Source organism: Pocillopora damicornis, chromosome 7 (assembly GCF_964200805.1).
Source record: "Pocillopora damicornis chromosome 7, jaPocDami1.2, whole genome shotgun sequence".
NCBI classification, from domain to species: Eukaryota; Metazoa; Cnidaria; class Anthozoa; order Scleractinia; family Pocilloporidae; genus Pocillopora; species Pocillopora damicornis.
This window is the reverse complement of record NC_142676.1, coordinates 12263641-12286748: the sequence shown is the minus strand read 5'-3', so window position 1 is coordinate 12286748 and position 23108 is coordinate 12263641. Positions and strand designations below refer to the sequence as shown.

At 38.3% G+C, this 23108-nt stretch overlaps 1 protein-coding gene across 1 annotated transcript; it reads right to left on the bottom strand.

Moving 5' to 3' along the window:
- Positions 1 to 44: 44 nt before the first annotated feature.
- LOC113668356 (uncharacterized) lies at positions 45 to 21340 on the bottom strand. Its single transcript, XM_089213622.1, has 24 exons — positions 21198 to 21340; positions 19801 to 19870; positions 19059 to 19658; positions 18094 to 18191; positions 17906 to 17994; positions 17581 to 17744; positions 16539 to 16856; positions 15281 to 15595; positions 14350 to 14649; positions 13721 to 14044; positions 13034 to 13336; positions 11841 to 12131; positions 10783 to 11082; positions 9242 to 9541; positions 8617 to 8940; positions 7764 to 7913; positions 6800 to 6901; positions 5682 to 6411; positions 4360 to 4960; positions 4013 to 4198; positions 3159 to 3284; positions 2064 to 2252; positions 1145 to 1375; positions 45 to 880 (listed from the first exon to the last, which is right to left on the bottom strand). Exons 1-24 carry the CDS (start codon positions 21234 to 21236, stop codon positions 101 to 103), a joined length of 6930 nt encoding a protein of 2309 aa, XP_089069748.1. The 5' UTR covers positions 21237 to 21340; the 3' UTR covers positions 45 to 100.
- Between the last annotated feature and the right edge of the window lie 1768 nt (positions 21341 to 23108).

Below are 23108 nucleotides of genomic sequence, written 5' to 3'. Positions count from 1 at the left end.
TCCTCGGCATACTTTTTCCAAAGTTTTGACGAATAAAACGTTGATGAATTTTTCTAACTGTTTAATGCTCGGCATCGTTGTTGGGCCAATCTAAATTTAATCACACCGCAAGCCTCTTTATCTGTAATAAATTTAAGCAGCATACCTTGCAGCCCTCCGTTAGCCATTTCTGTTCTTTATGTGACCAAAATCGGCAGCTGAGTTCATCAGAGACAAGTGTGTAGTTCATGCCAACTCGCGGATCATAAGCTGATAAAACTCCCAGAGGGGGTGGAGGGTCTTTTGTCTCGACACATGACCGTTTTTGCCTGTTGGTGCTAAAACAAAACCTCCGCATACGACGGGAATTGCTACCAGGGGAAGAGTGTTGGGTATAAAGGATCCCTACAAAATAAACTCCAGGTTTTTGTATTACTGCATTTGTCAAAAGCAGTTGATTTGGATGACGGCTGCAGTTATACTCTTCATCATCCCCATCGATTCTAAAGTTTCTCGTGCATGAAGAGTAGTCTGGGACAGTGAAATTCGCATCAAAATCATTCGTTGTTGGCTTGCTATCGTATTTCACCAAAACGTCGAAACTCCCCGAAGACTCCATTGTTATGAGGTATGAGGTTCGTTTGCGATTCACTTCAATTTTGTGATATTTGATGTTTCCTGACTTGATAAAAAATTTGTTTTCATGATCAAAGACAGAGTCATTTTCAGGTGAATTTCCATTGCCGTTAAGGAGTTCTATTCCTAGTTGTATGTCGGTGGTAAGGTTCTGCACATTAAGGACTTCGCCAGACTCTCTTCTTAAATCAACCTTAACAATATATGATGTGATGAATGACGAGGTGGTACTCCTGTTATAATAGTTGACTTTCGACGAAATTACCTGAGGCGGAAAAATGATCAATGTTGCTTTTAGCCTGAGTTTTTCGCATCAGCGAACTATTATTTCCCACAGAACGCACACAAAGCATAGCCATACAAATCTCAAAAAAATTCCAAGCTGCACTTTAATTTTTGAGCACGTCGAATGGATCGAATGCAAGCTCCTCTTCTATCTGTTAATAAGCTTTGCAAATGGCTCATCCTACTATTACTTTTTAGAGTCAGATTTCAGATCGCAAACCAAATATGATAAACATAACCATACCTCTATGTCAACGTACTCCCCAGTGTCAGCAAGCATGTCTCTCATATTTTGTGACTCAGGAAACTGAATGTGACACGTTTCTAAGGTAAGTACAGAACCTGCCACATGTTCTGGATGACGTCTTGCGACAAGAACCTCCAAAGGCTCCGTTTTTATTACAGTTGGGTCCTCTCCGACAACTTTTCTCTTCACCACAGTCTGCAACATTCTATGCATAATTTCCATAGAAGCCTATATTGAAAAACCAAACATTAACGGAGCTGTAACCAACTGGAAGGGTTGTGGAGGTTTTAATTAACCTTAATCTCACAGAACTAAAGGAGTGGAGTTACAAGTATACCAGAATGGTTTGGTTTTTCTCGCTTTTGAACCCTTCAACCTCGAATACATACGAACGAATGAAAGGACAGGCAGAATGTAAATTAACTATCGTTCAAGAAAAACATTCAGTAAAACAGTCTTTCTCTCAAATGGACCGTAACTGAAAGTTTCAACATCTATACATTCAGTTTTTAGCCCTGATTATTTATTATTCATTTGGGTCTGGTTAGTGAAACCACAACACATCGCCTGTATCCTCTGAGTAAGAGGAGTTGATCGCAAAAATAGCGCGAAAGAAAAATGTGTTCGTCGAGGGAAAGAAAAAAGAACCGTCTCGCAGAGATTCACAAATTCTCTCGCCGGTTTTTTCGTTTGCTTCCTTTAACCGAAAGCCTTGATCAGGTTTTACAAAGATAACCCTCAAATCTTTCTTCCTTAGGGGCTATTAAGGAGGATGAACAAAGAGGGATAAGGATAGGAGAAAGCACAAAGAGTTCCGTGTCCATGTTGAAGAAGTTGTAAAGAAATTTACGCAACATTTCCTCAGCCAGAGACTAAAACGCTATTGAGAAAAGAACGGGTGCTTGTTAATACTTACAGTTATGTTTAGGGAACTAGAGCCATCTATAACACCATTGTCACTAGATAAAACTTGAAGCTGTTTTCCTATGGAGTAAACCAGATTCTTCTCGGCTATGCGAGAATAAGGCACATCAAATGTATACCCTCTCGCACTGATATCGTCAAATAACTTTGTCATCTTCTGCACCATCTCCATTATAAGTTCCTGCCGATCGAGAGAAAGGTTTGGGTTTAGGATATAGGGCGTACCCAGGAGATATCATTTGACAGCTGTGTGCTGCAAACCTTGTTGTTTTTATAATGTGCATTAACTCTGTTATCATTCTGACTAGCTTCTTAGCTCAATTGTAACAAGGTCCACTGGGTCTTCATCCGTTTTTAAGTCTTGGCAACCAAGCTCAAAGGCACATTAGGCCCGAATAATAGAAAAAGTGAATTTTAACTTCATTCGTCGATTAAAGAGCGAAGGAGCAATGAAAAAGCTGAGCTCCCCCCAGCCCCAAGGTAATCGAAACCCTTTAAGTTTGGCCAAACTCTGGGCCTATAACTAACATTCCCCCTGCATTCCGCAGGAAACGGCAATGTCAAAAGCTTCATGTGGTAAAATAGACTGTTTTTTCGCTATGACTGCCTAAAAATGATAGTCGACCAAGCACATAGAGGCTCACTTAAGCCTTCTCAAATAGCAACTAAATTATTTCCACATATCTCCGAGTCAGGTTCCATGCAGTGTCAACTCGTCCCTCACATAGAAAAATTCAAATGACACGCAAGTTTCTTGGAATATTGTTTCAGAGAAACCAGGTGCCTAGAACACTGTCTACAGAAGGGAATTCTGTTCCGTAACGTCTCCTCTCTTATTTGACGTGATCATCAATTCTAGCCGGTTAAAAGAAATTGGAGTGTAAGGCGGCTTTTCTATCTTTAGGAAATGAGTTACCTCTAAAACTCAGGACATTATAATGTTCAGTGCATTTTTAAGGCCCTTAGTACAATATGGGTGGCATATGAATGAATTGTCAGCTAAAGCTGCGAAGGGGCAACATGGAAGAATGGAAAACATTGCATCAACATTACAATCGTGAAAATAGAACTAAGATGAAAGACTAACCATAGTATCCGCTGTGATCTCTGCTGGATCATTCATCGTAAGAGAAATGACAGAAGAGAGTTGAATGAGCTTCCTCAGGTCTCCGATATCTATCTTGCTCAAGGTCTTTACGATGAGGCTTTTGATCTAGAAAATAAGAACTTTATTCATACCGAGTGCTCATGAAGTGAGTCGTGCACACATCATACCAAGTGGATGTAGCAAATAGGAAATACCCGATATGCAGCACAGAGGAACACTGTCGCACTAGAACCCTATCATTACGTTCAGTATATTGTGTCCAAAGTGACAGCCAATTAATGTATTTATTCTGAAACCCTTTTAGTTCGACAAGCATATTATTTTGACCCACGACCAATAGAAGAAAGAGTGCACCAGTAATTTTAGCCCGCCTATTTTGGAGTCTTTCAGCTGGAGATTACCTCGTTAAATATTGTCTTCCTTTTAGTGGACATCACTATGTTTTTCCTAGATTTAGCGACAATATCTTTTGTTAATGATGCATCTAGCGAACTATTCTTATTATTCAGTGACTGGCACTTTAATTCGACTGTATTTCCATTACCTAGCAGTGATTTTACTGGAATAGGAGCTTCTTACATCATCTAGTAATGGAGAATGGTGAAAAAGGTATCTTATCACGTAATCTAGTCTCGAACGAAAAGGCATACGTATCTATCTAGACGAGTACAAACAATAAGAAAGTTTGAGAACGAAAGCAATCTTTAACTTTCATTCAAATAATTTTGCTGTTATGGCGTTGTTCTTATAAACAGCGATATTACTGTGAAACAAAGAATACCCGTTTCTGTTTTCCTAAACTTTCTTTACTAAACTTGTCACCAATTCGCTACCTGGCGTCTCTCTTCTATATTGATAACTCCGTCTTTCTGTAGCTCTAAGGATTTTAAAACAGCAATGGCCAACTGGGTAGCCCGTGTAACATCTCCTCTAACACTATGGACGACAAAGTGCTTTTCCAAAAGATGGAGTATTTCGCCTGACGCGTTTTTTGTACTCATTATAGGCCAAGGAAAAACCTGGAAGTTGAAAAAAGAATATCAGGGAGTATCTTTCAGCGGAGAGTTTGGGTGATATGACAAAGTTTTCCCCATGACCCCATAGATTTTCATAACTGTAAACTTTTATCAAAAAAACATACTTGTGTCTATACTTGCCTCCAATAAAATTCACGGCTCACCTGGATCGTTAAAGAAGTGCTAGAACTAGAACCAATGGAGCTTGTAACTACCGCTTCGATTTTTAAGGAATAGTTTTTCACGAATTCACCGGGAGGTAGCACTATCTCTGTAGCAGTGGAATAACTATAAGACAAAATGGCACTGAGTCCTTCTGCCAAGGGTACCAGAAATTCATAAAGAAGTGGTGTGTTTGGATCGTTCCAGTTAGCGCATTTAAGAGTGAAGACGGTTTGAATAGCCATTCCGGATGATTTGCTAGCCGTGCAAGACCCACCAAAAGGAATGGTGCTGCTTTTAAAAAGCCACGCAGAAAAGCCTTTAGAGGAACCATCATTCATATTTTCTACATCAATAGTCAGACGATACTTTCTGCCTGGAATAATTGCATCGGGATTGATAGTGAAAAAATTCGAATTCGCTCTAGTTCCTCTGATTTCTTGCATTTGGTGAAGTTCTGACCATGCCTCATTGGTCTCTTGGAATAATCTCCAATGATAGCTCAACAGAGCACTTTTTGTGTAACAAGGAGAATTTGTGCAGTTTGCCACAAAGGTAGCTTTGACATTTGGTAGGACCTCCAATCCACAATTCATGAGACAACTACAAAATGAATATGAAAAAAGTCTCCTGAAATCCAAGATGTTATAGGCCAATAATGTAGGTCATTCTCATAATTCGAAAGCGACTGGCCAGATATCAATTCAAACCTGACAAGGCTTGAGAACGTCTCCCAAAATTTTGGTAAAATTCATTTCTCAGAATAACTAATCAAATTTTGAACGTGACTGAGTTGGTCTGATAGTGCTGATAAACAATCTCTTTATGAATGGTTCGGTCTTTACCATAAGTTCTGGCTTGTGTTAAGAGCATAATAAGGTTCCCTTTTGCCTTCACGAAACTTGAATTTTTCTTTGCGTGTGCAACATCAAAGCCAAAAAATTAAGTTTCAACTGTGGTAGTAGTTATAACTTAGTTACGAGCAGAAGTTTTCTTTGATAATTTGTGAAAGGTGTTGTTGATATTTAGTTTAAGAACCTTTTTTTGCCTTTTTTTTGTGTGTGCAACATCAATGTCAATGTCAATTAACCTCAATGTCAAATCCATGAACATGTATATGTGGCAAATGTTACCTCCCAAGAACGAAATATATCTTAGACACTCAGCTGAACTTGCAATGAAGAGACCCACGATGCTATACGACAGAATCTTTTGTTATGGAAAAAATAATTCTTAGCGTTTTGAGACCATTTAACAAGGGGATTTTAACGTACACTGTACAAACACGATCGATATAGGGAACAATAACTTAAGTACCGCTTACTCTATTTCAGCATAAAGAGGTGTTCCATCGACAATCTCGACTCGTTGCACAAAGGTCCCACTGAGATCCCTCTTCTTGATTGTTAACTTGATATCGTAATATTTCTTTATCTGCATTGAGCTGGTGTCCAAAAAAACTATTCTACCAGTATCTTTCAGTTTTTGCTCCTCATTGCCAAAACATCCTCTACTGGCGGCATCTCTCCCGATAACTGTTCGGTTAGAACTATCAGATTCATCATGGAACATTTCTTCTTCTCCCTTACACGACCACTCAAACGTCAAGCCTTTATATAATCCTTTACCAATATCAAAATCACGAGATGGAGACCCATCCAGAGTTATGTTGGAGTTGTGTTCCCTCGATACTTCTGGTCCACCAGCAATGAATGCGACGGGTGCAGAAGGGAGAACTTCTATGAAGCCATAATCAAGAAAATAAAACTTTCGAAAATGAGCAGTGAACTCGACCAAGTAAATTCCAACACCGAGGGACGAGATGTCGTCCAAGTCAGTACCCGAGCCAATGGTGATGGAACTCGCTCTTCCGACACTAAATGGCCGAGAGGTGACATTAGAAACTTTCCACTCAAAGCTCAACGAGTGGCAATTGGTCCTCGCTTCTGCGTTGAACAGGTATCGGGTCAATTTTGTCAACTTTGTTGTGGTGTTCACATTCTTGTCTATGTTAAGTATTTTCACACGAGATCCAAACACACATGAGGAACCATCTAAAACAACAATAACAAAAAGGAAGGGCAATACTTGATTGATTACTTCATAAATTTCACGGACCAAAGGAGCATGAACGAGTGATTAACCTTAATTCAGTATATTCATTGGTCCCAAATGAATTAGCTTAATATAGCAAATAGAGGCTTATCGAACCAAATGTGCCATGAATGGCCAGAATAGAAGGTTAATTTACCAAGAAAACCGTGGCCCCTACAGCTGCGAAAATATGTCAAAAGGAAGTATCAAAAGCTGCAAATATATCCCTAATCAAAACAATATTTTTTACAGCTCAAATACTTACTAAGAAATAAGAATAGGTCCGTTTTTTATAGCAGTTATCTGGTGGTTTTCGATAGAAAAGCCTATTAGTTAGCCCAACAATACCTATGTCATTAGTTGTATTCAAACAGAGGAAGGATCCTTCGCCATTTATGCAAGCTTCTCCATATGGACAGGGCGTTGGACGGAAACTGCACTCATCGACATCTTAAAAGAAATATGATAATACAAAAGGGATCTTAAGTCACACTTCTGAAATTCCTTTCAAATATACTTCTGGACCTGATCCTATCAATGTTGGTTTGAAAGATGGCAAGGAAACAAAAATTAAGATGAGATTGTCCAGGAAAAGTGTCCCAACTTATCACGTCTGCAACAACAAATCAAATTGTCATAAACAAGTTTCATATCTTTTAAAAGAAATAGATGACATAGTTTAGCGGGAATTAGGAATCCTCTCGACAAACGACGAAGGAAGAACTGCGGGAACAAATGGAAAAGATCGCATAAACAAATGGAGGAGCAAAAGAACGACTAAAACAAATATGGGACCGAAAGAACCTATTGACAAATGAACGAAAGAAGGAACGAATTCAAAAAGGAAACTGAGAAAGAGAGCACGTCTAGAAAAATCAGTTTAAAAAAACGAACAACTTTCGAAAAAGAAAACAACTGAACAGGTGAACGGGTGAAAGAAAAATATGAAAGACAAAACAAATAAGCGAGAGGAATAGACCAAAGAATAAAAGAATTTCACAAAGAGATATCAAGAACAAATCGGGAGGATCACAGGGGAACAAATTTATGTTACTGGCAAGCAATAGAGAGAAATGTCTTCATGTAATCCCTAAGAAAAACAGCATTGTGATCTGGCCAAAGTTACAAGCACTCTAACCTGGTCACTGGGTCAGCCAGTCACTATTTTGGTATGTTTGTCTTTTCGTTCACTTCTCTTTCAGTTTAATACATATTGGTATTTCCCAATGCACGTGAATAGCCATAGTCGGATCGTTGATTAGTTTGGTAAATAGTAGTTGTTTACACTGAAGAATAATGGACGTCTTCTTACCTCTCTCCGCTGTGAACAACTCCACTGCCCCAATGGGACCGTTTCCATAATAATTAAACCCCAAAACCTCTATCCTGTATTTAGTGAAAGACTTGAGTCCTTTGAAGTTGGCCTCTAATACTTTCAACCCATAAGTGCGATTTTCCACATTTTTTTAACCTTGCTTTGATAACTCGTATAGAAACAGTTTATATCCCAACATGATTCCATGTTTTTTGTCCTTCACTATTTCCTGCCATTGTACAAATAGGCTGAACATACTTGTGTTGAAGGCAGTGAGAGCCTGGGGAGAGGCGCCGGGAACTAACCGTGAGAGACAAAAAAGAAGGATGTTACGGGGTACGAAGGCTTGTGACATGTGACTTCTTTTCTTTTGACGACAACTGATTTTTTTATCATTTGATGATGTACAGATTTAAATATTGCCACCTTTTTTTCGCCCTCTGCTAACAGACCGCATAATACAGGAAGCTCGTTACATATGACCTTAGCATAAGGCAGTGTTCGGAAATTATGGGTTACAGGTATACTTCAGGACTTCTGGTGCAGTTATATCTGAATGGAGTACTTCCCCATACTTTCTTTTTAACCTTGTTTGTCACTATATATATAAAACCAATGGAAACCATCAATCGTGTTGCTGAAATAGCAAATAGTAGAGAATTAAGAATACTCCACAAAAGAAAAAAGATGTTTAGAATGGTGAATATTTTTTAAGGTTGCATATAAATACAGAGAGGTGGCTTCTCCAAGGAAAACTTGCAGAAAGCACTGGAAGGATACGAAAGTGCTCGAATTCAGTTAGTCAAGTGTCCAACTAAGAGCGCTAAAACTTTGAGTTCAATTAACTGACCTTCACCATGAGTTCGGACTACAAATGAATTGCTTTTTGGACCTGTACCCTTGGCTGTCCGAGCTGCTATAGTGATATTGTATAGCCGGTATATTTCCAATTCTTCGGCGATCTTACTTCGCAGAGTTTTGTTACGAGTTTCAAATGTTTTTAAGTTTGCATCTTCCGGGAAAACATCGCTCGCATTGGCCTCCAGAAAATAAAGTGTGAAACCTTGGAGGTGGCCAAGAACCAGTCTAGGGTTGTCATCGTAGTTCCAAAGAACTTTAATTTCCCGTGAGCTGACATTGTAAGCTGTCAGATTGACAGGAGAATTTATAGGGGCTGAAAATGAAGAGAGAAACAAAAAACTAAGGAAAAGAAATAGTTTGTTTCCTGAATTACTTTAGCACCAAAGCCGAGTCCAGGTTACAAATCTTGGAATGAAACTCGTCGAGCTGAGGCTAAAAATATTTTTGGACTGTCGGAGTAGGCTAGCTCGAGCTCCGCGCGATCTTACTGTTAATTTTCATCCTGAACATGCCTCTACAAGGCATCTCACCTTATCACCCATTTGTTGGCAATATAGTTATATAGCATGGAGAGGCCATGTATTGATAAATTCTGACGCCGCCATTTCACTTACTTGATTCATCCGTCAACTGATATACTTTGTTACTCCACGGCCCATCACCTTTTCTGGCGTAAGCCTGCATCTGTACCGAATAATTCTGGAAGATCGAAAGACTAGAGAAAAGGAAATCATGGACGTCTGGTCTAACGGTCATGTTCCACAATAGCAGACCGCCATCTGCATTGTGAAAGCGAACACGGTAACCCAGAATAATGCCATTTTGGTGAATAAAACGCACATCTTGCCAAGTAGCATTTAAAGTAGTTGCATTCACCATGTGAAGCTGAATGTTGTACGGTGCCTCTGAAGGAGCTGTAGAAATACCAGAAATAAAAACACAAATTATCCAAGGCTGGATTTGCTCTAACATTGGTGAGACTCGCAAAAATATAACGACATTCTCATAAGCGCTTATCAAAAAAAAAAAAATGAAGGTGTGCACTTTGCCCAAGCATCAAGTTGCCTCTCGGAAGATTGCTTAGAATTTACTGTTTGATTGTTAGGATTTTTACCAAAACGATTCATTCTCTACGATGGAACTTTTGGCATTCTTTTGAATCCTGTGAGTTCATGGTTAGAAATAAGCGAGACATCACCGAAAAAGGCCAAAAACTGGTTAAAAAATTCAGCTTTTGTTGATGGAAACTGTAATGAGTAATTGATTTATCTGTTTCTGAAAAAGTGATGTCATAAAAAAACACGTCTTTAAAAAGTTTTTTCCTGTATTTCAAATTTACGATTAAAACTTTTATCGAAGTCAACTGTTACCCGAAATTTCAATTAACGAGAAACCCTATTTTTTTAAAAGAAAATGCTCAGTTTAAAAATCCTCAAATATTTTCATTTCAAGGACTACAGAAAACACAATTTTACGAGCGATTCCGACGACTACGAAAACATTCGGAAAAATTTCGCGAAGTTCTTACCAAAGTTTAGTACAAATTAAATAACTTTTAAACGGGGTAGGAGAGAAAGAACTGAGAGAACAAATGAAAAAGAAAGCACAAACAAATAAAGGAGGAAAAGAAAGAACAAGCAAATCAAGGAGGAAAAGAACAAACAAATCAGGGAGGAAAAGAACAAACAAAAAAAACAAGGATGAAAAGAACAAACAAAAAAACAAATTAAGGATGAAAAGAACAAACAAAGAAATCAAGGAAGAAAAGAACAAACAAACAATTTAAGGATGAAAAGAACAAACAAATAAATCAAGGATGAAAAGGACATACAAACAAATTAAGGAGGAAAAGAACAAACAAACGAATTATAGAGAAATAGAACGAACAAACAAATGAAGGAGGAAAAAGGAAGAACGGACAAATGAGGGAGGAAAAGAACGCACGAACAAATGAAGGATCGAAAGAACGAATTGACAAATGATCGAATGAAAGTGCGAACTTATGGAAAGAAAGAAAGAACGTATCCATTGCCATTGCCATTGCCATTGTTTTCTTAATCCAGGAACTGTATGCATAATGAAGCGTGCATGGAGCTGTATCCTCGTTTCTGAATCTATAAATCATCAGTTATCAGGTGACGTCAATTTCCTTTACCTTCCTCCTCAGTTTTCACTAATATATCTGAACTGGGTGGACCGTCGCCTTTAATAGTAAACGCCCTGACATTGCATGCGTAGGTCGTAAAAGCGTTTAATCCACCTATTACTCCCTCAAGGACAGAGCTGTTGAACTGTTTTTCAATTCTTGGCTGGTTTCCCTGTGCTATCCAGCAAGATCCTTTATAGCCCATCAAAATTCCGTTAAGGTTGTCTCGAGGAACCAGCCACCATAGTAACTTTATTTCTGTCTGACTTACGTTATGACCGGTTACAGTCTGTGGTGGTGCGTCTGGAACTGAAATGAAGGGTTCCAAAGATAATTTACACTTTCAAAAACTGATAAAAATGAATTTTTTTGCATATTAAACTTAACGTCATCTTTAAGCTAAATGGACCCAGTGAGATAATTTTACAATTCAAAAGTAGAAGTCACTCCTCAAATGGGACGGAAGAGAACAGAAGGCTACAATAATTTTTCATTGAATTTTTTACCAGTTGTAGATACGACGACAGAGATTAATTTAACATTATTACTTAAAACAGTTTTAAAGAAATAAAAATCAGCCATAGAAAACTGAAATACTCAATTCTATACAAGGTTCAAGTAATCAATGACTTTAATTTTTTATTGCGCTCAATTGGAAGTCGACAAACATCAATTTTAAGCAGCTTCTATCAAGAAAACTATTTCAAACCGTGATAATTTGGTTTTATCAACTGAGCTGATGATGTAAATTGGCCTCCCTTAAGAGTTCAAAAGCTGACGTTTAAAGCATTAGTCCTTCGTTACTGCGAAAGATAAAGGGCTAACACTCGAAACGTCAGCTTTAAAACTCTTTACGCTGACCAATTTACATTATCAATTCAGTTGATAAAACCAAATTATCTTGTTATACTCCCCCACCGATGTAGCACCACAGTTTCTTCAGAACCTAACCCCTCTCATTTCAAGCTGTTTTTGACAAAACAGCTGTTTAAGCTTTGGTTTGAATGGGGTTTCGGTTTTTCTAATAAGGCCTTAAAATTGCATGACCCTTGACAAATTTAACGCACCATCCTGATCGGTAGACGCTAACGTTGAAACGTTGGCTCCATTTCCTTTAGATGTAAATGCGACAATGGATATCTGATAGGTATGAAACTTTTTCAGCTTCGGGAACCGTACACCAGACCTTATAACCGTTTTTGTTATTGTCACCGAAGTGTTGCTTGGGTCTGTCAATGTTGCATGATAACCTCGAATAATTCCGAGCCGACAACATTTGGGCACAGGTTTCCAAGTGGCAAGGAGTATGGTGGAACTCTCATTGTAAGCTGTGAAATTAGAGGGCGGCTGACTCGGAACTGCAAAAGAGCAATGCGGAATAATAAATTTTACCAAAGAAAGTCTGTCTTCAGAGATTTTTTGACGTCAGCCACTTAATCGGCATTTTAGTCGATATGTCGACCGTTCTCCAGTAAGTCAATTTGGTGAAAGGCAGCCATAAGAGGAGTCGGCCAGATAGTACAGTTATTTTGGTTCACACAAATGTCTCAGAGAACTTCAAGAAAAAATCAGGAGGATCATAAAAGTAATTCTTTTTGTTTTTGGAAGGCAACAGATAAATTATCTTTGTCTAATCCTGAGAGGAAAAATGAACTGTTACTCATATTATCACCTGGTCACTAGATCAATCGGTCGGTGGAACGGTTAGTCAGTCAACCAGTTATTCAGTCAGTCAGTCAATCGGTCAGTCAGTTACTTAGTGAGTAGGTCATTGAGTAGGTTAGTCAGCCAGCCAGTCAGTCTGTCATTTAGTCAGTCAGTCAGTCACTCAGTCAGAGAGTCAGTCAGTTAGTCACTCAGTAAGATCGTCATTTAGTCAGTTATTTTGTCAGTCAATAAATGAGTCAGTGAGTCAGTATGTCAGTAAGTCAGTTAGTAAGTAGGTGGGTAAGCCAGTCAATCAGTAAGGTAGTAAGTCAGTCAGTCACTCAGTGAGTTAGTCATTTAGTTAGCCATTCATTTAGTCAGTCAGTCAGTCAGTTAGTAGGTTAAAACGTCACTTAGTCCCTTAGAACTTCCGTGGGCCCGTCCGTTCATCTATCAGTCAGTCATTTGGTATGTTTGGCTGTTGCTTTATTTCTATTCCACTTTCATATATATAGGTATTTCCTCGGGCAACTGAATAGCCATAACTGGACCTTCGATTAATTTGACAGAAGAGTACTAGTATACACTAAATAAAGATTCAACTTCTACTTACCGCTCTCCTCAGTAAACAAATCCACAGCCATAATCGGACCGTCTCCATAATTATTAAACCCCAGAACCTCTATCCTGTATTTGGTGAATATCTTTAGTCTTGTGAAGTTGGTCTCCACTTTATCCAACCCGTAAGTGCGATTTTCCACAGTTTTTGAATCATTACCTGTTAACTCGTATACAAACAGCTTGTATCCCAGCATGATTCCATGCTGTTTGTCGTCCACTATCTCCTGCCATCGGGCATATATGCTGGACTTACTTGTGTTGTAGGCAGTGAGAGCCTGGGGGGAAGCGCCAGGGACTAACCACGGGAGACAGAAAAAAGAGATGTACCAAGGCCTGTAGCTCACAATCAAGTTTAAATCAATTCAGGGCTGTGCGAGAGAACCTACATGAGTTCCGAGGTGTAATAAAGGTAAATAACAATGATCGTGAAACGTCGAGGGAATCATTTAGCGAACTACGCTTGTCGGAAGGCATTGTGAGTCTTTACTTGTCAGAATATTTTACCGGTTTGAATATGAAGAATACGAAAAATGGTTAGTGTAGCCTTCGAGGTGCACATGTGGAGAAGTGGCTTCTTCGAGAAAACGTCAGTAACAGCATTGAAAGAATATGAGAGCTAGAACTTAATTAAACAAGGATCCAACTAAGAGCGCTGAAACTTTAAGTTGACTCAACTAACCTTCACCGTGAGTTCGGACCACAAATGACTCGTTCGTGGGACCTGTACCCTTGGCTGTCCGAGCTGCTATAGTAATGTTGTATAGCCGATATATTTTCAATTCTGCGGCGATCTTACTTCGCAGAGTTTTGTTACGAGTTTCAAAAGTTTTTAAGTTTGCCTCTTCTGGGAAAATATCGCTGGCATTGGCCTCCTGAAAATACAGTGTGAAACCTTGCAAGCGGCCAAGAACCAGTCTAGGGTTATGATCGTAGTTCCAAAGAACTTTAATTTCTCGTGAGCTGACATTGTAAGCTCTCAGATTGACAGGAGAATTTATAGGGGCTGGAAATGAAGAGAAAAACATAAAAAAAATTAAGGAAAAGAAATAGTTTGTTTCCTGAATTACTTTAGTACAAAAACCGAGTCCAGGTTACGAATCCTGGAATGAAACTCGCCGAGCTGAGGCTAAAAATATTTTTGGACTGTTGGAGCAGGCTAGCTCGAGCTCCACGCGATCTTACTGTTAATTTTCATCCTGAACATGCCTTTACAAGGCATCTCACCTTATCACCCATTTGTTGGCAATATAGCAATATAGCATGGAGAGGCCATGTACTGATAAATTCTGACGCCGCCATTTCACTTACTTGATTCATCCGTCAACTGATATACTTTGTTACTCCACGGCCCATCACCTTTTCTGGCGTAAGCCTGCATCTGTACCGAATAATTCTGGAAGATCGAAAGACTAGAGAAAAGGAAATCATGGACGTCTGGTCTAACGGTCATGTTCCACAATAGCAGACCGCCATCTGCATGGTGAAAGCGAACACGGTAACCCAGAATAATGCCATTTTGGTGAATTAAACGCACATCTTGCCAAATAGCATTTAAAGTAGTTGCATTCACCATGTGAAGCTGAATGTTGTACGGTGCCTCTGAAGGAGCTGTAGAAATACCAGAAATAAAAACACAAATTATCCAAGTTTATTACAAGGCTGGATTTGCTCTAACATTGGTGAGACTCGCAAAAATATAACGACATTCTCATAAGTGCTTATCAAAAAAAAAAAAAAAAACTGAAGGTGTACACTTTGCCCAAGCATCAAGTTGCCTCTCGGAAGATTGCTTAGAATTTACTGTTTGATTGTTAGGATTTTTTACCAAAACGATTCATTCTCTACGATGGAACCTTAGGCATTCTTTTGAATCATGTGAGTTCATGGTTAGAAATAAGCGAGACACCACCGAAAAAGGCCAAAAACTGGTTAAAAAAATTCAGCTTTTGTTGATGGAAACTGTAATGAGCAATTGATTTATCTGTTTCTGAAAAAGCGATGTCATGAAAAAGACGTCTTTAAAAAGTTTTTTCCTGTATTTCAAACTTACGATTAAAACTTTTATCGAAGTCAACTGTTACCCGAAATTTCAATTAACGAGAAACCCGATTTTCTTAAAAGAAAATGCTCAGTTTAAAAATCCCCAAATATTTTCATTTCAAGGACTACAGAGAACACAATTTTACGAGCGATTCCGACGACTACGAAAACATTCGGAAAAATTTCGCGAAGTTCTTACCATCGTCAATGGTTGTCACTTTCCTCAACGTCCGTATTCCAGCTCCTTTCGATGTTCGTCCAGCCACAGAAATTGAATAAGGCCAGTATTCGTGAAGTGAGGTTATAGTGTAATTTGTGGCGTTAAGCTCAAGATCCTTGACACCCTTTGAGCTGTAAGGGTGACCATGGTCAAAACGTCCGTCATTCCAATGGACTGTGTAACCGATCAAAATGCCATTGACTTTATTTTCTGGAATTGTGTGGTTCCACTGCACATAGATTGAAGTGGGGCTGGTGCTTCGGCTGGCAACAATTTCTGGACCAATGCTAGGAGCTACGCGTCATGAAAATGGGAAGATTTGGTTAAGGATAATGCTGAAGCAAAATCAACTGAATCACTGTGTTCATTAGTCATGCGAAGGGGACAGTCAATACCCGATACAAACAACCTTACACTTTACTTGTCTTCAACAAAATGAAGCCCAGATATCTCAAAGCCAAAATCCTGGTTAAAATACTTCATTCCTATCAATCCTTGAGGCAATTTCGAAGCTCGCAGATGACGTTACACTATATATGTTCCCACGATATTTGCTTTGTAAAGAAGAAGTATGATTCAAAAGTCTTAAAATTCGAGATGAAAAAGTGAACAAGAAAAAATAAAAAGGAACGCGCTTTGAGACTCAAAAGAGTAACGTAACCTTTCGAAAACTATACTCAGTTGTATGAAAAAATCCGACTACGAACGCCGCTATACTGAATCCTACTCAGCAACCTACTTCTATGTCTCATTTCTCTCTTTCCCATTGTTTTGAGCTTTGTTTGAATGAATACAAACTGCACAAAATGAGTATTGTAGACTAAAATAGTGATTTGTTTTATGATACCTTGAGCAGCGGCTGTGTGTGAACGAATTCTTTAACGTTAGATTTTTTCGGCTCTGACTTTGAGTTAAATTCAAATATGGCGGCGTGTATGGCTGAAGTCTTAGTGCATTCGATGATGATTTCCTAACAGTCAGGTTACGCTTTAGAATCTCCAAACACGATGATGAGCTTATTTTCATATTTCCTTTCTAATGGCTGGATGAAGATTATATACTTTCTGAAATTTTTGTTTCCCTATCAGGTATATCGCTAACAACTCTTTCGAACCCTTACCTGACAAGTACTTCGTTGAAAGAAAAGTTCACAGTTAAAATTCAGTTCAGTATATTGGACAACAACTCAAATTTCATAGTTTCCGTGCTCTAAATATTTTTACCATAAGCCACCTACTTGACTCATCTGTCCTCAATTCAATAGCTTCCGAGATGAGGCCAGCAGACTTGAACGATGCCGCAAAGACACGAAAGCTGTATTTCGTATAGCTTTTAAGTGAAGAAATTTTGTGCTCAACGGCATTTGGTGGCAAATAGCGGCGAATATTCTCTTTAAGGGCCCAGTTTGGGTTGGGATCATCCAGATTTTTATACAGGACTCTGTATCCGAAGAAATAGTTTTCGTGCGGTTCAAGGAAAACTTGGTCCAATACTATTTCTGCTGCGGATGAATGGACCCTTGCTATGGTAAAGTTTGCAGGTATCTCACAGAAAACTGGAAAATTCAGAGAATAGGCTGAATTTAGTCTTATTGTTATCTTTTTTCACATATGATTGATTGAGTCTACAAAACAGAAAACATCTTGGATTTATCACACATTGTTAAATGTAGTTGAGCACCGTCTTTAATGAATCGTTAAAACAGTTCCACTTAAAAAACTAAGTACTCGCCCAGAAAATTTCAGTCCTCACTATATGTTCAAAAACATCTTGCACAGTCCGCTCCAGTCCAACTAAGAATGGGAATGAGGTGCTGCAGATCTCGCCCGGAGAATAGTCGAATGAAAAATTTGGGAGCGATTGCATAGTCACCTTGACCAGCGGCGTCAGGATGATGAATGATTTTTTGGCAGTTCTCTTTACATCACCCTACGAGTGTTTTCTTATTTTTTTATCATAATGGGATTTTCTTGGAAATCTTTCGATACTGTTTAGATAAAAGATAGCCTACGTCGGCAAGAAAAAGAAGCTTTTTCAAATTCGTAGGATTACATTGAGTAGAGGAGGTCTGAATGACCTCAAAAAGTTCCTTCCATTTGTGCTTAGAAATCGTCAAGAAGCAGACCAAGGTGATAACGTGATCCATTGTATACTCATTATACAGTTCAGTTAATTTAAAGACGACCTTTTTGAGCTAAAAAACTGGAGAGATTCTAAATTATTCAATTGGTTTGCTTGTTAGCGTCCCGCCTTACCACCAGTGCATAATTCATACTCACAATGGCTGTCATCAGTGTTCTGACACGAATCCTCATCAAAGACGCCAGGAGACCTTAGAAGAGTACCATTTTCCATTGCAAGTTGTAAATTGAGGATGGATTCCCAAAGGTCTTGAGTGCGATTAAATTCCAAAGTAAATGATACCGCTGTTTTACTGTCATCGCTGCGTCACACGAAAAAGTGTGAAATACAACATTAGATGAAAGCCATATTAAATTTACCGATAACTAAGTAAATTAAAAGCTATAATGGGCGACTATCGTACCCTAACGGTGTTATAAAACTAAATAGGATATGGAAAGAAGCTTTGACAAAAGACGTTACCTTTGAGAAACTGAGACGTTCTTGATGTCTCGAAAATGCGCGTCGTTAATGAATAATTCCTTAACCTGTGTTGAGAAACAGGCAAGCAACTGAGGAAAAAGGTTAAAATAATAATTTACCTGAGGAACTGAATGATTAGTTACAAAATGCAAGGAATGCCATGGGCGCATTTGAGTCACATTTCTTACTTTGTTGGAAAACTCGTCCTGATCAACGTCTCCAGCCTTGTATTGCAGGTAAGGGAAGATAATGGTCAATTGTATAACCGTATATTGTCCACTAACATCTGTGAAGACAAAGGCAAACGTAAGCAGTGTGGGTGATTTCCTATGCAGCGTTAAAACATATATGGAAGGGAAATTCATCTATTACTAAGAAGGCTAAATCAAATTTATTTCCTGAATGGTAAGCCATAAGCTAAAAATGGGTTGACAGGTATTATTTCATTGTCAAACCCACGGCCTTATAACCGAAAAAAAAGGTTTCTGAAGCGTCACAAAGGACTCTTTTGTTCACACTCTTTTTGCTTATTCAGGGATAACGCAGTCGTCCTTTTATGTCTTTTTCAGTTGTTCTCGTTCTCTCAACTTTATGATGATATTCTTCCAACAATAATCTTATTTGTTATATACCTAGACTTTCACTCAACAAAACGAGCACTGTGATCGGTTAATTCTTGGTCACGTACCTCTGGATTGACCGGGATGCAATTGTGCAGTTGTTGCCCGCGCGCCGAATTCAACAGTATGTTTTCGCCATAGGATTGTTTGAGGGAAAGTCTAAATATATAACAAAGCACTTAATGTATGGTCCCTCGGGAAACTAGTTAGTTTTGTTTTCCCTCGAGTCCTGATGATTCCCTAGACTTCGTCTCAGGAAACATCAGGACTCTCGGGAAAACAAACTAAATGTTTCCTTCGGGACCATACTTTAAGTGTATAATTATTATCTAATAATTTAGACTTTAATTCTCTTAATCTCCTTAGTTTTTAGCATGTGATAAGTACACCTAACAAGCCAGACGTCTGCACCAATCTATGTTTCACTCTTTTTAATCTGAACTTCTGCGGTTTTGTTATACTGTCAATATGAAAGAGGATAAATGTAATGACACTTCTGTAAATTATCAATTTACGCACAGTGGCAAACTTACCAAATGCTGCTTTCCACCTCTCATCAAAAACAATACGAGACTGTTCGGAATACCAAATCTCTAAATTGTCATAGTACGCAGTAGGGTACGTGTATCTGCCTAGGTGGTACGTGCCATTCCTTACCAGTCCGTCGATTCTACCTCCACAGTGGTAATAAGGGACAGAAAAGCTGGATAAGGGGTCATAATACAAACCCAAGGTTCCTACCCTGTTCCAAACAATCCCCAGATAAAACCACACTCCTTGGGGTGGCGTTATGACGTATTTGCAGTAAGTAGTATTGCCTAAAACTTCTACTCGTAATCTGCCATTATGATTTTGGTATATGTTTACACCTTCGTACAAAAGTCCGTCCACTTTATTCCCAAAGTAAAACTGCACTCCGGATTGGGGAATAATTTTCATAAGAAACCCGATGGTAAAGTCACATTGCGAAGGTTTTCCCAAACATTGCTCTTTGTAGCCTTTTAGTTTGACGTAGTTGTCCGGTGATCCATCAAGATAGACGCCCCATCCTACTGGTGATGGCTTCGATGTTACGATCCCCTTCTTTTCAATGTCGTTGTCATTATTATTTAAGCTCCATCTTTTATAGGAATCTGAAGAAGAGAAAAAAGGGAAAAATTAAAACGTGGTATTACTTTCTTAGCCTTTCTCCCCCCTTATCCATTGTTTTAAGCCAATGCACATAGAAAGGGGGGATTGATTTTTGCTGGCCATTTCGAACTTCGGAAGTTTTACCTGCTTTGACCAAGAAGTTAACCGCTGGAGCAAGAAGATTGTGTGATGCCACGAATAGAATAAACGTTACCTGGAAAAGACAAAATAAAAACATGGTTTAAGTTATTAATATTGTCCATAATATTTCTTCATCACATTTTATCTAATTACACACATGACTAAACGAGGTACAAGAGATGTGAAGTATGAATGTTGGATGCAATTTTTTTTGTGTCTGATTTCTACCATTAGGGTAGCCGGCATCTTTTGAAAGAGTCCCATAATCCATTTAGCATTAGTTTTCTTCACCAACGTTTTCTATAAAATTGTCTTTTTCTTTTAAATTTTGTGGATTGTCCTCGACCGCAAAAATGAGTTTCACAGAAAAAAGAGCTGTTAGATAAAAGGCCGTAAATAACTTACAGCCCTCAATCCAAAACGATTCCTCGTCACTCTTGTCACCACGCTATTTTAGCATGGAGTGAAAGTCAAAAGAGAAATCTGTGACCTAACGCCTTAGTATGCTTGGTTAATTTACCTGAATAAAAGTAACTACTTGAAAGATGAAATAACGAGTAAAACACTAAATACCAACAGGATACATATCACCCACAGAAATGATGGTCCAGAATTGATGGATGAATTAGATCATTACAGGGGTGTTTACATTTTTTTAATTAGAGCAATTCATTCACGCTGACGAAAATAACATTGGCGTAAGTTAAGGTGCAAACTTTTAACTAAAATTAACATATCCTCCTATACTGCATGCCTCTTAAACTTTCCTTGATAACTTATTTACCGCTGCTTCAGACTGTCTTTGAGCTAGTAAACTGAATCTAGATACAATTCAATCATATTTTGCAAATAATTTTCAATCGTTATGTTTTCTTTTGTTCTGTGCAGTACTCTGCTCACGCTAGAAAGCTTTCTGAAGAATTCAAGCTTTTCAGAGAAAATAATGGTAATGAAAACTTCTCATAAATTGTTATGTAACATGATTTTGGAAAAAAAATTATGTGATAAAGACATCGAACTCCGTATGAAATTTTCAATCCCCTCCCTTTCTAGGTCACACAAAAGATCGTTTCAGTCTTTCAGTTAACAGTTTTACGGGCAGAAGACACCTGTAAAGATGTGAAAATCCTTCGATAACGCAGCCTAAATATGTTGAAAACCCTCGAAATTCTCATCTTCTACCAAAGCACACACAGGAAACTCTGAGGAACTCAGTTCAGTTAAACAAACTTATGAGTCACAAAACTTCACTCAATAGTCTTGACCATGTGAAAATACATCGAACGTCAAATCTCGTTCAGCTTTCATAAACATAGACTTAAAGTTACGATAAAAATAGGAATAGGAATTAACAATTCCTAAAAAGGAAAGATTGTAAAGTTATGACTTATGTGACATACCTTGCATGAAAAAGGAAAGTTTTTCCTCAACCGATCCATTACTTATAACGTCTCCTTAGAACGGTAAGCAGTCACTTAGCAGAAATACATAACACAATCCCACGACAGCTGGTTTTCTGATTATTGTGCAATGAAAATGGCTTGCGGGGTATCTATCGTGATGGATCGTGCCGCCTTTTATGTCTTTGTCAGAGGAAACAAAAGTGTTATTGGTTGGATGGTGAGAAACCTTCAAGGAGGTTTCAAGTTTGGTCTTTCGCGAACACAAGAGACCTGTTTTTTGGCAATTTAAATATTTAACCACTGTCATAATTATTATTATTACTACTAACATTATCATTGACTTTGTGAAATATTTTGAATTACATTTTTTATAAAAATTGGACAGAAATGAACTGGATCCCTGTGCTGGAGGACTGGAAGAACCCGTGACTCACAGATTACTGTTAGCCAACAACTAATCGTTCTTCTGAAGAAAAAATTTTCGTTACACTTGTGACAAAAACATCCACGCAAACAAGCCACGCAGGTGAAAATACCGTCGAAATCTCTCATATGATGTTTGAAGTTTTTTCTGTTTTTAAGATTTTTTTTCCTGAGTTACTAGCGTTGGCGCCATGGACTGAAGCACCTGTTTGTGATGATAACAGTTATGTCATGTAATTTTAGCTGAGTAGAGATAAACTTCGACTTCAAATGATAGAGCAAGGTGCCGACATAGTAAGTAATTAAGTGATGTCTTTATGAGGGTGGCACAATAGTTAAAAACTAGTAAATTAGTAGTCCTCAAGCTTTCTAGTCTTATGAGGCGGACTGAATAAATGTTGTCAGCTCTCATACAAAAGCAAGACTAGAGAAATGTGTTTGTTTCACGGAATTGGTACCGTGATCAGCTGGTTTGGTCGAGGTTTATTTTGCTTGAGCGCGGTCGACTACGAAAGGTTATCAAAGTGGCACTTAGGGTGATTCCTCAGAAAAAAAAGTTATCGAACAATTTTTTAAAAATTTCCTTAAATGTTTAAAAAAATTGTTCGATAACTTTTTTTTTCCGAGGAATCACCTTAAATGCAACTTTGATAACCTTTCGTAGACGACCGCGCTCAAGGAAAATAAACCACGAAGAAACCAGCTGATCACGGTGCGAAAACATTTGCTTGTCTAAGAGATACCACAGGCCAAATGTTCCTCATTTATGCATAAATTGGCACTAATCACGAACTCAGTTTCATCGGTTCATGGAACATTTCGCGGTTGCTGGAAGCAAGGGTTTTTTAAAGTAACAATTTAAAAAAAATTGATGGTTAGAAAGTCTGGAGCGTATGGAACAATTTGGTAAATAATCTACAGAAAAATCACCTAATTTTGACGACGTTCCTCGAGTCCTTGCTTTCAAGGTTGTAAATTGCATCTTCGAGTTACAGGCTTACCGAACGCTTTTAGCTGCGCTTTTTTTTTAACCTTCAATTAATTTTTTTTTTAAATTTCTCCAATCTAAAGGGGATAATTTGTACACAAAAATTTATGCAATAAAAAATATAGGCTATCGTGCTCGTTTATGACCTAAAGACCATCGCACCTCTTTGTCTGGTCTATTGCTTGAAAAACAATACCGTGTTCTTGCAATGCGCGCTTGTTCACCTGATAACGTGATTTTTAAGTACAATACAATATTGAGGAATCACCTTAATGCTTTCGGTGGTGTTTGCTTTATAAGAAATTTCCATACAAGTGGAGACGAAAGGAAGTGTTTCTTCTTTTTAAAACATTTTACGTACCACATCTCCACGGGCTACAATAAAAACTTCCTTTTGATTGACACTCTATTGGTCAAAGGTCATTTCAGTACACCTAAGTACATAACCTATTTCCGACCAAACGATTTGGAAATATTTCTCTCCACTGGAAATACCT